Genomic DNA, 17,241 nt, shown 5'->3' with positions numbered 1-17,241 from the left:
TAACTGATAACCCACCGGTGCTCTGCCCGCCCACAGCAATCAATTGTGAATCATGGTCTCTGATCACAAATCCCACGCCAGCCTTGCTGCCATCTCCAGGACCACTACCATTAAAATTCACATTTCGATAGCCGGAGGGTGGAGGCTCCCAAGAGATAAGGAGGAACCTGGGCGCTGAAGTAGCCAAACAGGGGTCCTAGACGTCCCTGGCCATCCTAGATGAACTCGCTGTAGTAGTCCTGATGATCTCACCCGCCTGGATGCGGCTCTCTCGGCAACACTCCACGAAGTCTCCCGCCTATCGTCGAAAATCCGGACATTCCTATCCAACCATATGTGGTACGCCACATAGGCTAGTCGGATCCCCCGCGCCAACGACCGCGGACTCCGCGTGGTCTCCCTCAACTGGTGTAGTAGGTCATCTATAGATCGGATAGTCTGGTGTTGGAGAGGCCCGCATAGCTCCAAATCTATGCTGCCCGCTCGCATCCAAGCAACATATGACTAATGGACTCCTCCCCAACTAGGGACCAGGCACAACACGGAGTGATCTGAACACTCCTCCCCACCAACACGCCCCTTATAGGTAGGCCGCCCCACGCCACTTTCCATAGAAACAAGGCAACACGCGGATGAACCGGCAACCTCCATATCCACCTACCATCCATCCGCCTAACCACCTTCTAGCCCATAGCCTCCTAAATATCGGCGGTACGTACCCTGGACTTGCCTGTAGCCGCCCATACTAGCCTGTCCGTCACCTCTGCCGCGGGCAATGAAATAGCCAGGATCTACTCGGCCAGCTGCACCCTAAAGGCATCTCGAACTAGAGGCTCATCCCACTTGCTCCGGCTCGAAACTATCAAATTACTAACTCGATGGCCCTCCAGCCTCGATGGATCGAGAAAAGTCGGAATGCGATAGAGTGCCTGCTCAAGAACTCAGCTATCCTCCAAGGCATCGATAGAATGCCCACAGCCACAGCCCAATTGATCGCAGTCCTCACCATCGGTGAACAGGAGCAGATCTCCCTCCATATAAAGGAACAATGACGACCAACCTGGAACTCTCTCGACGCCATGTGAACTCTATATTTGGCCCTCAAAAGAGCACTCCATAGGCAATCGGGGTCCAGCATAAATCTGGTTGCATGTTGCACTGCTAGTACCTTCCACCTCATCACCAAGGACAAGATCCCTAGGCCGACTTGACGTACTGGCTGGCAAAGAACCTCCCAAGCCATCAGGTATATACCCCTACTCCCTCCCTGGCTGCCCCAAATGAAATCCCTAAACAACTGCTCCAATGACCTCAGAAGGGCCACTAGCACAATGGTGTTTGCCAGCAGATACACTGGTATAGAGTAGAGAATCGACTGCACCAAAGTAACCCTACCCATCATCGACAATGCTCCGGACTGTCACCCCTCCAATTTACGCCTGATGACGAGCCAGCTTTGAGTAGCATCAAGAATGCCCATGCAAAACTAGGCTTCGCAAAGTATGTTGCCATACCATGCAGACACCAGGAACACGTTCACATAGAAATGACGCACAACCCTATTAATGTTCGCTTTAAAGAGTAAGAAGCATTTGCTCGGAGTTATTACTATGAGCATCCTCAGAACTAATGGATAGACATGCTTTAATTATTCATCACATATGCTTGATCTTTATTAGTATATTAAGCATAAGGGATTTTCTTGGACATGCTCTGCTCTGCTCGCATCATACCATATGAATAACTCCAAACCACTAACTTAATTTAAGAAGGAAAAAAGGTATTTTCTATGATTTGGGTCAAGTAATTAACAGAAGTATGGAGATGTACTGGAAGGTTTTTTATGCTGGCATGCCGGTCAATCCCTTCTGCTTTAGAGGAAATACAAGGTGAGTCTACACATCTACCTCTCTGAATATGTAAGGTTGGTATTGGAGATGAGGCAGAAACCCAACCACATAAATAGTAGGTGTATATCGTCGTTGCACCGGCGAGCCCTCAGCATGTTATATACCTCAGAGGACAACATCCTACAAAGCGATGTCCTAAAATTGAGGGGAAAGAATAAGTGTAATTTGTCGAAAGCATGGCACTTCAGAGAATTTTGTGATTTTAATATTACTGCTTGAACTAGCTTTTGAAGGTTCATCCTTTCATGATCAATTCTTGAACATGCTACTCATCATTTGGGTGATTTAATTCGAAGCTGCATGAAGTAATATGCTTAATTTTGTAGATGAAGATGCAAAGAAGAAAAATGAACATAAATACAAAGGCCTGCTACATCAGAGTTCTTTTTTTTTTTTTTTTTTGCTAAGACGGGTGGATCATACCTGACGAGTATGGATGTACCTAATAAAATCAAAAAACAAAATACCTTGGAGTGCCAAAGGCAACTCTCCATCACCAACACATAAGGTACTATCGGAGTGACTGGCTACATAAGCAGCCACTTAATCTGCAGCTCCATTAGCTTCATAGAACACATGCTTGGCCTGAAAGGCCCCTCCATCCCTCGGCATTGCCCAGATATCTCGGAACAAAGGATGGACGCCACGTTGTCCCTTGGGCCCCTATGTTAGGGTTCTCACACTTCTTGATGAATGCACGTTGGTCAAACAATCGTTTGATAGAAAAGAAGTACCTTAGCGGGCTGCATAATAACCTTAAGATTTCACTCTTATCGGACACAGTCCATATGCAATGCTTTAAAGGATCCTCATATTGTTGCAACTTGCAAGCAGCGGAAAGGCAACCTGGTTAGGCACCCTGGAGATGCGCAAGATGGTCAAGAAAACAACACAAAGAAAAAACCAGTTTTTTATGGAAAATATTTTGACATAATGGAAGAAAAAGACCCGAATAAGTTACCAAAAATTGTGGACAATTAAAGAGAAAGAACTGAATGATACAAGGGGATTTTTAATTACATTTCTCATGAATCACCTTAGATCTGAAGTTAATTGCTTGAAGCAGGAGCAGATGAAGGGGCACGTACGGGTGCACCAGTGAGGAAGTAGCATCTTAAGAGATTTACAAAACAAAGGGCTTACGGAAGGACAGGTTTAACATTTAGGAAAGATTCTCAAATGGACACAATTTCTGGCTAGTAAGGATCTGAATATTATTTTCAGATATTATGTCATCAGTGTATGAAAATTTTGGCCACCTACGTTTTAATTCCAGGCATCTGGATCATATTAGTGCTCCGAGGCAAAATCAAGTCCAAGACTAGCCTCATTGGGAAACCGGTAAAAATCTGCTGTGGCACTTTACGTCTCCTCTTGCAAACCCTAAAAGACACAAAATACTCGCATGCAACATCGACTCAACTTCGGTTAAAGTGCATGATTATGAGATAGAGAGAAGTGCAATAGCACTTCTTTTTCGCATGGAAACATGTAGGAAGACGCCCTGCTTTTCTGCTCTTATCCATGTAAAAAGCGTGCGACCCCGAAATTGCTCCTCTTAATGGGATACTACCCACAATAGTAGTTGCCCACCCATGTGCTGAGGAGACCTTTACTAGAGTTGCAAAAGGCCCTTTTGATGTGCATCCTTGACCCCGCTACATCAGGCGGCACTAATGCTCTGCTTGGAAAATTTTTTAGAGAGCCAAAAATCACTTTCTAACTCTCTAAAAGTACTTTTAGGTAAAATATGAGTGTTTGGTAAAATTTTTAGAAAGCCATTTTAACTTTCCGAAAGAATGCTTTTAGAAATAGTCGAAAAACTGTTTTGAGTTATAATTTTTTTTGGATCAAAATACCCATAATAAAATATAATAATTATACAAATGATCATCGAGAGGATAAAAAATTAATTTATATTAATAATTATAAAATTTTATATCTTTATTATTATATCATACTATAAATATTATATCGTAATACATTAATATGTTATGTTGACTAATTTAATATTATATTATATTATATCACAGTTATCGAGAGGATGAAAAATTAATTTATGCTAATAATTATTATATTTTATATCTTTATTATTCTATTATACTATAAATATAATATTATATTACATTATATCATAATACATTGATATGTTATGTTAAATAATTTAATATTTTATTAAATTATTATACTATAATATATAATATTATATTACTATATTATAATACTATTATATTATATTGCATTAATATTATACTATAACATATATTTATATATTAATACATATTATATTTTATTATTTTCTATTATATAATACTATATAAATTTTTTATTTGTTTGCATAAATATCCTTCTATATATCGAATTTTGTATGAATACCCTTTCAAAATTAATATTTGCATATATACCCTCATAAAATACTTGTTTAGCCATTCTATCCCTTTTTTTTAGTTTTGTTTTTGCATATGCACCCATGCTATCTAACGACGTTAAAAAATTAATTGTTTCAAATTAAAATGACTAAAATACCTTTAATAATTAGATATGTAAATAAATCGTGATACCGATAGCATGAAAAGAAGACAGGAACAATAGGATAATTTTAAAATTTTAGTTTATTTTTAATTAATATAAATATATATTTTTTTAACACCGTTAGAACAACCGTTATATTACGGACATTTGTACAATAATAGAGTTTTACAAAAGTATACATACAAATATCAATTTTGGAAGGATATTCATGCAAAATCTGATATTTAGAAGGATATCCATGCAATAAACCCAATATTTTTTATGGTCATTTTATCATACCAAAAGTAATTTCTCAATTTGTCTACCAAACAAATATTAAAATTTCACAATACTTTAGGAATATAGTTACTAAGCTTTTTATAAAAGCTTTATTTCCAAAAACTTTATTGCCAACCGCTCTTCCAAATGGGGCCTAAGAAGCCCACTTTTAGGCAGCACCCAAGCAAAAAAACATGAAACGAGACATACCGTGGGGGAATAGAATAAATCGCATTTAAAGGGATAGATTTAGGAATAACTAGCAGAGCAATGACATGTTGATCAGATCTGTAACCTCAACGAATCAACATTACAGCTTATTACGATCACCTGCCAATCCTCCAGATTTGGCACTCTTACCCCCCAAAGGATTTGAAGAGTATCAGGACCCTTAGAAGCTCTGGAGAGGTCGTAGCACCCGGTAGGAGAGAGATTATTAACTTCTGCCCAAATAACTAAAAGTACAAGAAGTTGTATTTATAAGCTTTAAGGCTTCCTGTACGCCCAGAGACCCATGAGAGTCCTTAGAGGCCCACTGAATTCCAAATAATCTCAAAAGAAAGATAAATAACAACAGATTCGCCACTAAAGCTGGATAGGAGTGGACAGACAAATAAACTGGTGAGTTGGATATGATATTTCATAAAATAAGATACTCGTCATGAGACATTGTCAAGCCAGAATGTAACAGCTTTAAACCATGAACAGAGCTTAGAGATGGTGGAAGCGAAAAGCCATCTTTTAAAAATAAGTAATTAATTTCCCATAGCTGATCGAATAGCATAGTGGAATCACTAGATATTGGAATTGATTTGTACCATCAATAGAAAAGATTAGCATGCTTCTTCAAAGAATTCAGAGTAAATGTCAAATCCTATAATTTTCTAAAAATAATTTTTGTTAAAGTTCTTACTATATTTTAAATTTACATATGTTAATAAAGATTTGTGGCGGACATGAACAACTTCATTTGCCTTGACTAAAAATAAGCATAATTTTTATTTACAACTACTCCATGTAGGTATACAATATGTAGTCTGTTAGGTAACAATATGTGACATCTTGAAATTTTTAAGAATTCATAAGCTGTTCAATTCTTGTTAAAGTTCTTACTGTATTTTAAATTTACATATGTTTATAAAGATTTGTGGCGGACATAAACAACTTCATTTGCCTTGACTAAAAATAAGCATAATTTTGATTTACAACTATTCCATGTAGGTATACAATATGTAGTCTGTTAGGTAACAATATGTGACATCTTGAAATTTTTAAGAATTCATAAGCTGTTTAATTTTCAGACCAACCAAGTAACAAGTCTTGAATCCTAAAGAGTAGCATGTCAATACCATTGATTCTCAAATGAATGGACTTTTCAAAGCATGCAAGTTCAGAGGTAAACTGGGCAAGAGGAGCAATAATTGTAAAAATTTTTAAAGAGAAGAATAAAGTAGCTATTCTAAAACTTACATATTCGCACAAAACCAAAAAAAATGCAACTGGAGTTCTCAAGAAACCTAGATTTTGCAGAGAGCAACAAGGACATAATTGTGACAATATGGGATTAGTTATTTCAAATTTAAGTCCGCCCCTTGAAAAGTACTCATTCCAACATAAGGTGAAATTTCTAACCTGCTCAATCTGTTGATTTGTTAAGATTTTTCAAGATTTGCCAAGGTGCTCACTTGTCAAAAAGTTCAAAGCATCAAAACAACAGGTGATAACCTTGCTGCATTAAGTTTCCCCAATGGACATCAGATAGCTACTCAATCATAAGAGCACCGTAAGATCCAACCAACGAGAGCACAAAGAATTCATCTCATCCAAAGTCCTACACAAACTCAACTGATTGCTTTCATATCTAAAGGACAACAAATTTTGCAAGATCCAACCAACAAAAGCACAAAGAATTCATCTCATCAAAATTCCTACACAAACTCAACTGATTACCTTTCATATCTAAAGGACAACAAATTTCGCAAACCACAGTTTATGTCTCAAGAGTATCAATCTCACCCATACCATTTTCATGGTGTCTTCATTCATCCAGTCATAACAAACGATGTACCAAGCTTTTCTTTTTCCTGTGTGTCATGACATTTATTTGCATATCCCATCATTCACCACACGATGCATAATTGGAAGCAAGGGGTACAATCCTATACTTTCCCCTAATCATATCTCAAATGGTCATTTAGGAAACTTTTTCATAACTTAGGTATTTTATGAAGTTTTTTTAACATACCACAGATTCTTGCTCCGAGATTATGACTTACACCATGATGTGTTCTGCTGCAGTCAACTAAGCAGCACCGATCGCCACCATATGTATATCAGCCCCTCCAGTTATTTTGTGACGCTAAAAGCTTGCTGTTTAGTGTCAATATGAATATCCAGATTCATATAAAATCACAAATAAGCAATAACCTCCATTTCATATTATTTCCATTATTTTGTAAGAATTGCCCCCTTCCACAAATGTTTGATAAGATTGTCTCCATACACCCCTTCTAGTCTGTTCATAATTTATGCTACGAAGAGTGAGATGCAAACCAGAACCATCAATTATCAATATACATGGGAAAGACACTATCGCTTAAATGTAAGCATTGTGTTCAATCATATATATCGAGGGTGCAGGCCATTAGATGAAATGCTAGAGATTCTACATGAAACAATAATAGGGTCTATACCAAAATCCAAAGATTGTGTTTCCAATTCAGTTTTAACCAAGCCAAATGAATTACACTTCAACTTTCAGAGTTTGAAGCAATTGATTTAAAAAATACTTAGTTATCGACATGATCTTAGTGTATATCATAAGTTTAGTATCATCAGATGTATTACATATAGTTTCAATGATCAAATAAGACAAAAACAAAGAAGAAAGATAAGAAAAATATTACAAGCTAAAAATTTAGAGTTTAATAGAATTTTGAAATTAAATATGCTCTCTGATAGAAGCTTATACCCCATCAGGTGGTTTTTCTGATTACGAGATGTAAGCAAGGTCTACTGTTCAAATAAATGGCTCCTTGAGTTGCCTAGTTGGGGTTGTACGGCAACCACACAAGGGCCTGCCTTAATATCTTGCATCATATTTCAGAATGGAGAATGAGATTGATATATGAATCAGCATTGAATGTTGTCAAGTTGGTACTTCCCATCAATGCATTTGACATACAATGCTTCATTTTCTGAATTATAATTATCATTTTAGAAATTCATTTCTATTTATTCTTTTTTGAGGGTGGGTCTTGGTGCAACCGTAAGGTTGCTCCATTGTGACTTTGGTGTAATGGGTTTGAAACAGAAACAGCCTCTTTGCATATCAAGATGAGGCTGCGTACTTCTGATCCTCCTTAGACCCCACAATGGCGGAAGTTTCATCCATGATACACCCCTTTTGTTTCTATTTATTCCTTTTAGATTTATCTTTTTTGAGGCTGCCTTCATTTATGGGTGCCCACCTAGGCACTAAGCAGCCCCCCGGCTGCTCATCTGTCACCAAGCCTTCAAAAATATTAGCAAGATTTAAAAAATCCTGAATAGTTTGAATCAATAATAACACCACAAATTACATATTTTTCAGTAATTGTCCTACATCACAACATATACATGCCTACAAATACAATCAAAACTCACAAAAGGCAAGTGGACCATTGTGAAAAACGCATTTTAGATGCTAAATTCTCACCCAATAGCAAGCTTAACTCAAAAGGCCTGACCTCAAAAGATAAGTCTTTCCTTTTGGCCTAAATATCAGTTTAGGCACATATATACAATAAAAATTGGTCCCATTAGTTTCAGTCAGAAATCCAGCAAATATAATGGTTTTAGATTTTTTTCCTGGTTTTAGAGTTCTTTATGAACTTAAGACCGTAAAATATTTCCCTAGAGTTTGACAACTCAGGCTGCAGGCTCATAGATGATGGAGGAACCACCTGAAAATGAACATGTGGCATAATGGGTTATGGAATCTAGAAACACCCCAGCACCAAATTCCACATGTTTGATAACACCTGGGAGCCTAGGAGAACCACTATGATTTGCTGACAACAAAACAGATAGTTGTAAAATTTAGCAAATGACTGGCAAGGCGAGTCATACATGGGCATATCTGCATAAAGGGCTTAAAGGTGAGATCAAATACAATGATGGAAACCAACAGGAGAAGAGATAATTTTACACAGGAAGTCTCCAAAATTTTCAAGAAAATGCAGAACAACTAATTCATGCCCCAACACCAAAAAGTTTATGGAGCAAGTTTTAGAGTCACTATAATATCCTATTAGGCAATTAAACTAAACATGCAACAGCAAACTGGCACCTAGGATTCAATTATAAGGGCTGCTTGAATCAAACCCATGTGGAACCTATATAATACAAATTCATGGAGAGTTATCAAAAAAACACAAGGATAAACAACACATCAAATATACAAATGCTCTGAAATACATGAACAAGATATAGATCATTGCATTGACTACATTCACTAGCTCATGCAAATAACATCATTGATTAAACTAATAAACTCATATAATCACTGTTTTCACTTAAACTAGACATCATTTTTGTTTTTGACAGTCATTTGAATGGTTGTCAAAACTAAAACTCAAACAAGCATCTCATTACAATTCTAATTCACTTTATTTTTTTGCATTGTAAAGTGAAGTAATTAAAAAGCGTTAAACTAAGGAATTATAAGACTTTTTGTCTCATAAGTGAAACACCATCTATAAAAGTAATTACAAGGTTACCAATAGCAATTAACTTCATGTGGGAGAAAGAGTATACTGTAGGACAAATATACTGCGAAAAGGGTTCTAGCCAACAATATGAATCAAACAAGCTTAAGGATGAAAGGAAACATAAAGAATACAAACACAAAAGAGATCAGATCATTCGAATCATAGACCTAATTGCATATTATAAGACATTTTCCGAATTTTAAGGAAAAACAATAAAGAAATATGAAATGGAAAAAAATGAGTTGATTATATAATAGATGAATGGAGAACAAAGAAGTATAGTTTCTACAATGTTGGAAGCCTGCATATAGCATGTATAATGAAGCTAACATCATACCCAATTGATCAAGATATCCATATACAACCTATTAATTCAATTATCCTTTTAGGTAGAATGTCTTAGGAAAAAAGAATCAGATTTTAAAATATGATCCTTTTTTTTTTTAAACAAAAAGCTGCCTGCTGCACTTAACTCCATGAACTCCCAATAATGGGCTTGTTAATTTTCCATGCTAAAGGCTTATTAGTTATAAGTACTTTAAAAGGCACATAATCAAATATATTATACAAAATGGACTCTTTCAAATGCTTTATTATGTAAAAAACATAATTAGTTTAAATCTTATCGCTCATGGGATTGTATAATTCACATCATGTATCTGAATCTAATGATCTTAGATGATGCTGATCCAAGGATAAGATTTATTGCCTAGCACCATTTTGATCAGCATTGTAAGAATCAAATTCTGAATTGTAAGATTTAAACAATGCAAAGGGGTTTTAAAAGCACCACCCAATCAATTATACCTTTATTACTCAAATAATAAATTCATAAAATGGCAACGAAGCTTCAACACTGTATGACTCAAAACATTGGGCAGGGAGAGAGTTCAAGAAAATAAATCGTACATAGCAAAAATGAGAATATTGAGAAGAATGATTGGGAAAACTAGAAAAGAAAGTGAGATATGGGTAAATTAATGGAGACATAAGAGTTGCACGAATGAAGGACCAACTGATAGAAAATTGATTAAGATGGTATGGGCATGTGTTGTGAAAATTAAAGGAGACTCTAGCAAGAAGGGGCATTTTTTTCAATCCTCGTTAGCAGATGCAGGAAGAAGGGAAGACCAAAGTCAACATGAATAATGTGAAAAGAACATACTAAAGCTTGAAATAACATTAGAGGCCACGTACAGAGATATTTGCAAATAGAGTCAATCCCAAATAGTATGCACAGGCCTGATGGATAGTTTTGGCTATAGTTCATAGTATGGTTACTACATATATTTTAATATAAGCCTTAGACCTGTCTTCAACCAGCTATTTAGAAAAATAATGGTGAATCGAGAGCACATTAGGACTATAATCTAAATATAAAACATCATTGTCTTGGTGGAAGCTAATAAAAGACTAAAAAGAGAAATGGGCGCCGAATTACTTCCAGCAGTAGCAAAAATCATCACAAGCAGTACACTTCGTAGGTTTAGAAAATAAGCAACATGTAAGGATTGTAAACCTGTCCTATAGAAGAGTGATCATCAATCATATGCTAAATGTCAAAGATATCTTGGAAAGAGCAAAGCAAGTGCTTAGAGGGCTAGAAAATGTCTAAGCATAAGCAAGTGAATGCCTACAAAGGGAACTAACTAACGTATTATTAAAAAAATATACAAAAGAAGTGGAAGTAAAATGAGAAGCATTGGTAAATTTATGCAAAGACCAGAATTGCATGGACACAACGAGAAGCGAAACAGACATGTCCACTATTTGACCCCACAAAAAATGAAGATACAAACACAAAAAAATAACTAAAATATAATCAAATATTTTATAAACTAATATATTAAAAAATATTATTTGTTAAGGTCTTCTAAAATGCATGCTTCTCATCCAAACTTGCTAATTAGCTTAAAAATTTAGAAACAGGGCATTTTACAAAGTCAAAGGGTTAGCCTTGGAGCAAAGGTAAGGTTGCTCCACCGTAACTTGGGTGTCATGGGTTTGAAATATGCATATAGCCTCTTTGCATGCGGGGTGAGCCTACGTACATCTAACACTCTCGAAACCTTGCAATGGTGGGAGCCTCATGCACCAAGCCACCCTTTTTTTATATTTTACAAAGTCATTTTAATGGCCACATTCTTAACCAATCTCTAAAATGAACATAAACTCACTCTTAATATTAACTTTTGTTGGTTTTCACTCAATATTATTACAGTGGATCGAACTAAAAGTTGGAGAAATCCAACTTCCTACCAATTTCTGAAAGCTGCAATTAGAAAAATTTTGATGAGCATCAAGTGCTTGACGCATGTCTAGTTCGAAACGTACATGATACACATCTCAAAGGCTAGAAATGACAGTCCAAGTAACAGAAGCAAGGACAGATGACTAAATTATCAAGGACCGGAAAGAGAAAACAAACAAAAAACTATGTGCAAAAGAAAACTTGCTAGCAAAGTGTAAAGATCCAAGTAGAAATTTTCAAAAAAATGTAACTAAAAATAAATGAAAAAGCCGAAAATTTAAGGGAATTGAAATATGCCGAAAGTTTATATCATAAAGATAAAAGCTATAGTTGATTCAGGAGGATCACCAAACCCATTGTGGACTAGTTTGGCCATTTTAAATAGGTTTGGGGAGGTTTGCCCAAGGATTTGGGGACAATACTTGTCACATGCAGCGCATGATCACAAAGCATAACTTCCAGAATCCAGACCCATAACTTTCTCATTCAGTATCTATTTTCAATATTCAAGGCATCCAAATAAAGCTCTTGTCGAGTATTGTGATAGAGCAACAACCCCATAGAGGTTTATCAGACCTCAGTTATTCCTAGACAAGCATCACTTCAAGATAATTTCTTTACTATTTTAGAAAAACCCCTTTTTTACTAAAAGACGAATCCAATATAGAATTAAAGAGGCAAATCGCATTAATATAAATGCAAGCATTACTCATTAGTTAAAAATAATGAAAGCAAAAAAGGCTAAAAACCCTACTTTCAAACTTTTATTATTCTCTTATTATTTTCTATTAGAGTTCCAAGTTGAGTAGATTAAAACAAGTGATTCCTTCTCTCTTCGATTAGATCAACAGGGAAAATAAAAGGGTCTGTGGTGAATTTTGGTACAAGATAAAAATGAATGTGTGCAAAGCTTAGTGTATAAAGTAGGATGATATGTGTGTGTAAGATAGCAATAAGGAGGGTGAGTGATTTGGGTTTAGATGCACAAAGAATAAGGCCAATAGAGCACTTGCAAAAAGCAATTAGATTATCAAAAAAAAATGGAGGACTAGGAATAAATTAGGCAAATAAAGATCAAAAAGTTTTGTTATGAAAAGATAAAAGATTCTATGATTGAAACAATACGAACCATGGACTCTCTCTACCAACAAGATACAAGATTTGTGAGATAGCACTATATAAAGAGAGAATATGTAATGGAGGCCACCACCAAGATAAAAATAAGTGGGGCGACTTAAGCGAGGATGAAGAGTTAAACAATAATAAAAAACAAGGGACCAAGAAAAGTTGAAGATTATAAAGCAAATAGCTTATTGAGGTTAAGAAAAATATGTACAAAATTTAAGAAAAATAAATATTAATTGAATGATTAACAACACTTGTATAGTTTGAAATAAATATTAACTATGAAGAAACAATATTATACATGACTTTTATTGATTTGAAGGCTCAAACAGTCAGGGATGTTACATGGAGGGGATGAAAAGAGGCAAAATGAGCAAGGTTTTTAAGACAGGAGATCTCGACCATCTTAGTGGGTGACAAAGACCAAGATGCATCGAGATATCTATTCGTCTTAGTTGAGATGGGAATTTGGGTAAATTGGAAAAGGCCAACATATTTTGAGATATCGGCCAAAATTATAGGAACCATGATATAAAAATCTCCATTATATAGCAAACATAATATTATTTACCATGTAATGTTATTAAAAATTAATTTCAAATTTTAAAAGTTTTAAAAAGGCTCACTAGGAGATCTTGACCAATATCTAAATATCATATCGACCAAAATTTTGTGATATATCACTTTATATTGGTTATATCATTCTATTGTCTAACTTTAGTGAGTTGCCAATAGTGATACAAATTGGCATCCTGACCAAGATAAGAACCTTGATACATAGTATCTTAGAAGGCCAGAGACATGAATGAGAGAATGATGACCAGCACAAAAATGCCTCAATGGAATAGTAGCAAACAAGCATGGGCAATGCACATTAGAGACAACCATTACTACGATATCATACATTGAGGAGAAGGTTGTTCATGCCAAAGATTTTGGAAAAAGAGAATTATGCTAGCAAATAAGGATCGATCAAGAACTCCATGGCTTGGGATGGGTTTTGACAACCGAAATTGTAGAGAAGTGGGACATTTAAAAATAAAACTCCATATCAAAAACTTAGGAATGATTCACTGCTTGGGAATTTATGAGAAAATTAAGAAGATTGGGAGAAATAGAACTAATTCAACAAAGCAAGAATGGTTGAAGGGAGCTGAATAATATAGAATTAGGAGTGATACATGGGTTAAGGAATCTAATGATCTAAAATAATATAGAATAGTTGGAAAAATGTCATGTGAGAAATCTCAATTCTCTCCTTTTTCTTTGTTACAGAAAAAAGGAATAAAAAGTATAGCTGAATAGAGTGACTTATGGGATGTGATTTAGGAGAAGTTTAGAAAAAATTAAGAGAGAAAAGCATGACAACAAATTAGGAATCAAGAAGTACCCGATTTAGGATGAAATCAGGTAATCAAAAAAGCACAAAAAAGTATAAAATTTGCATAGAAAAGCAAACGATGATTTTGGAATAAAATCTGAATAAGATTCCATTATAGAGTTATGGAGACAAAGGAGAGTCTTTACCAGTATGCTAGGGATGAAAGTTGATGGACAACATCTTTTAAGAACTAGGCCAAAAGTTAGAGCTCTTGTTTTTAATATAGTATAGATAGGGAGGTCATGGTAGCAATAGGCCTTGACGAAAGGTGATGTTTAACATATCAAGTGTATAGCCCTAGTGCTTCAAAAACAAAAGCAACTCTGCTGGTATATACTCCAATGATTCATGAAGACAATCTAGCTAAATTTAGAACACTTTGAATCCTTACAATAAATGAACATACTTTGAAGTTTGAACCATCAGAATATATGTTCGCGCCTCATAAATATTACACAAAACAACTTTCATATTTGTAGTATTAATCTTGAAGAACATTACCGATGTCTGCGCTACAGTATAACTCAAATAATTAGTTGATCATATATTGACATTATCTAGGAAAGCAACTCCAATGGAATATCCAATGCAAGAAAAAAAGGTGTCAATCAAGCAAACATCAATTTTATAAATATGCATCATCGCTATGCATCACATTGACATAATATAGCAATTAAAGCATTAAAATAAAGCAATAAGATCGAGTAATAGGTTGATGCACGTATCCTCTCAGAGGTGAAGGCCCCAGCCTGAGATACTAGTGAATAAAATGCTAGTTAAGCCACGAATAACATGCTTGCACATTATGCTAGTAAAACCCCGGCATGACATAAATTGCACATGATGCTAGTAAAACACCAGCATGACATGCTATTGGATAATATGGTATTTTTGAATAATTTAAGCTTTGTTTTCTTAGATTTGTCACCAACCATCACCAAAGAGGAGATATCCTACAGCATGATGCTTACAAATGATTAAGCAATATATGATAAAAGTAAGGTAAGGTGAGGGCTATACTGTAATATAGAAATTCAGGAAGCGCAAGATCAAAGAAGTTGTGGAATGAGTTAAGGATGTAGATAGAATTGAGGGATAAGAGATCCCTAAAACAATCGCTTGCATTTCCTTGGAAATATTTTACAGAAGATGGACACAAAGATGAGGGTGCATTTTCGGACAAAGGTGGATATAGTTGGAGATACGCTTATGATCGACTTGTAGCTCTTCCACTTTCTAGTGAAACAATCCATTTTAGTTCGTCCAGATTTGGGTGCATTCATGGCCAAAAGCAATCATGAACAATGCTTACAGATCTATAACTGCTGAAGGGTACGAAATAAGTAGCAAACCCTGCAATATGTATTGGAAAGTGTTTTTTTTTTCTTTTTAAAACTACATAAGCAGAGGAAATGCCAATCTATGTTTCATAAATAGGAGTCTCGAAAGCAGTGGTTTGGAAGTTTGCTAGTTAATGATCAATACAGCATTGGCACCCACCAAATAAAACATTACGACAGCAGAAGACTAGAAGAAAACAGGCAGCAACTCAGCCAATAAAAAAAGTTGTTGTATAAGCAAAGATCGAGAGCCACCTCAACAAGCCAGCTGCGACGAAGAATCTAAGCGTATGTGAAGCTCTCTCACCCTAGATTCGGGAGCATCTGGATAGGGTCAATGAGCTGAGCCTGCTGCTGTGGCAGAGCTCCTCCTCCTGTTCCTTCTCCTCCTCCTGTGATAGGAACTCCTGCTCCGCTGCCCATAGAAGCCATAGTGGGGGTGCCCCTGCTCTCTGCGAGGCGCCACATGTACCAGGCACCGACGGAGCGATAGGGCCGCCAGCGCTCGCAGAGCTGCTCCATCTGGGAGGGGCGGGGGATGTCGCCGAGGCCGTAGAGGACCTGGACGCCCTTGCGGACGCCGAGGTCACCGACGGGGAGGACATCGGGACGGTGGAGAGAGAAGATCATGAACATGTGGACGGACCAGGCGCCGATGCCCTTGACCATGGTAAGCATGGCGAAGAGGGAACGGTCGTCCATGGCGACGATGGAGGCATCCGAGAGGATGCCGTTGTGGTACTTGCGGGCGAGATCATGGAGGTAGCTGGCCTTGCGGCTGGAAACGCCGATCTGGCGGAGCTGGTGGGGGGTGAGGGCGAGGACGGCCTCGGGGACCACGCCGGACTCGCCACCGCAGAGGGAGAGGAAGCGGGCGTAGATGGAGGCGGCGGCTTTCAAGGCGAGCTGCTGGTAGAGGATGCTGCGGGTGAGGGAGTGGAAGGGAGGATGGAGGCACCGGAAGGTCGGAGGGTCGTGGGCGTCGATCACGCGGGCGAGGAGGGGATCCGCCGCCCGCAGGTGGTGGAGGGCGTTGTCGATCTCTCCCTCGACAGAGAGAGGCCGGGGGACGACAAGGAGGACGGGGGCGCGGCTGTTGGCGGCCTTCTTGGTAGAGGCGGAGGAGGAGACCTGTTGGGGGTCGCCCTCCGACGAGACCTTTCGGATCTTTCGAGGGCGGAAGGGAATCTTAGCATCGGCAGTGGTGGCGGATTCTGGTGCGGCGGCGCCGGATTCTGGTGCGGCGGCGCCGGATTCTTGGGCGGCGGCGCCGGATTCTTGGGCGGTGACGCCGGAGGGGGCGGTGGAGAGGTGGGGCTGGGAGAGGATTTGTTCCCTCATGGGCGGAGAGACGGAAAGGAGGAGGCGGGGGTTGGGGCGGAGGTCGGAGGTATGGAGATCGGGTTGGGGTTGGGGTTGGGGTTGGGGTTGCGGCCAGACGCGTTGAGTCATCCCTCACGAAAAAATTAACAAAAATTAATACAATAATAGGAGACAGTCTTCTCTTTTTACTGGACTTCAGTTTTCGCCTTTGTGGGTGAAAAACGGAATGACTTTATTGCCCGCGCCAGTCTGGTCTAAAAGGCTTGGGGTTCGAGAAAATATAGAGTTGATGATAGGGGTAGTGTTGGTCATTGAAAATTGTTCTAGGGTGGTTTTTGACGGTTTAGTTGGTTTTCTACTTGGAAGTATT

The 17,241-nt window shown here is 37.6% G+C and overlaps 1 protein-coding gene across 3 annotated transcripts; it reads right to left on the bottom strand.

The window, feature by feature from the left end:
* Positions 1-2,211: 2,211 nt before the first annotated feature.
* On the bottom strand, positions 2,212-17,002 carry LOC103722073 (alkylbase DNA glycosidase-like protein mag2). Of its 3 annotated transcripts, none has more exons than XM_088704913.1 (2): positions 15,804-16,994; positions 2,212-2,769 (listed from the first exon to the last, which is right to left on the bottom strand). In XM_088704913.1, the coding sequence occupies exon 1, from the start codon at positions 16,887-16,889 to the stop codon at positions 15,852-15,854; it is 1,038 nt and encodes a 345-aa protein (XP_088561039.1). In that variant the 5' UTR covers positions 16,890-16,994; the 3' UTR covers positions 2,212-2,769; positions 15,804-15,851. The 3 variants fall into 3 exon arrangements, with proteins under 3 accessions (XP_088561039.1, XP_008810731.2, XP_008810730.3); XM_008812509.5 differs by lacking the exon at positions 2,212-2,769 and adding an exon at positions 5,563-8,644 and having other exon boundaries at positions 15,804-17,002; XM_008812508.5 differs by lacking the exon at positions 2,212-2,769 and adding an exon at positions 8,651-8,820.
* Positions 17,003-17,241: the final 239 nt, after the last annotated feature.

This window comes from Phoenix dactylifera, chromosome 1, assembly GCF_051530095.1.
Source record: "Phoenix dactylifera cultivar Ajwa chromosome 1, Ajwa_hap1_PhDact_Kaust_v1.1, whole genome shotgun sequence".
In the NCBI taxonomy this organism is placed as follows: domain Eukaryota; kingdom Viridiplantae; phylum Streptophyta; class Magnoliopsida; order Arecales; family Arecaceae; genus Phoenix; species Phoenix dactylifera.
Note: the sequence above shows the minus strand (reverse complement) of the source record. Positions and strands in the feature narration are given on the sequence as shown.

What these genes read in the sequence shown, in the direction of transcription:
- LOC103722073 (XM_008812509.5), bottom strand. Translation starts at nt 17,000, where the DNA reads ATGACTCAACGCGTCTGGCCGCAACCCCAACCCCAACCCCAACCCCAA.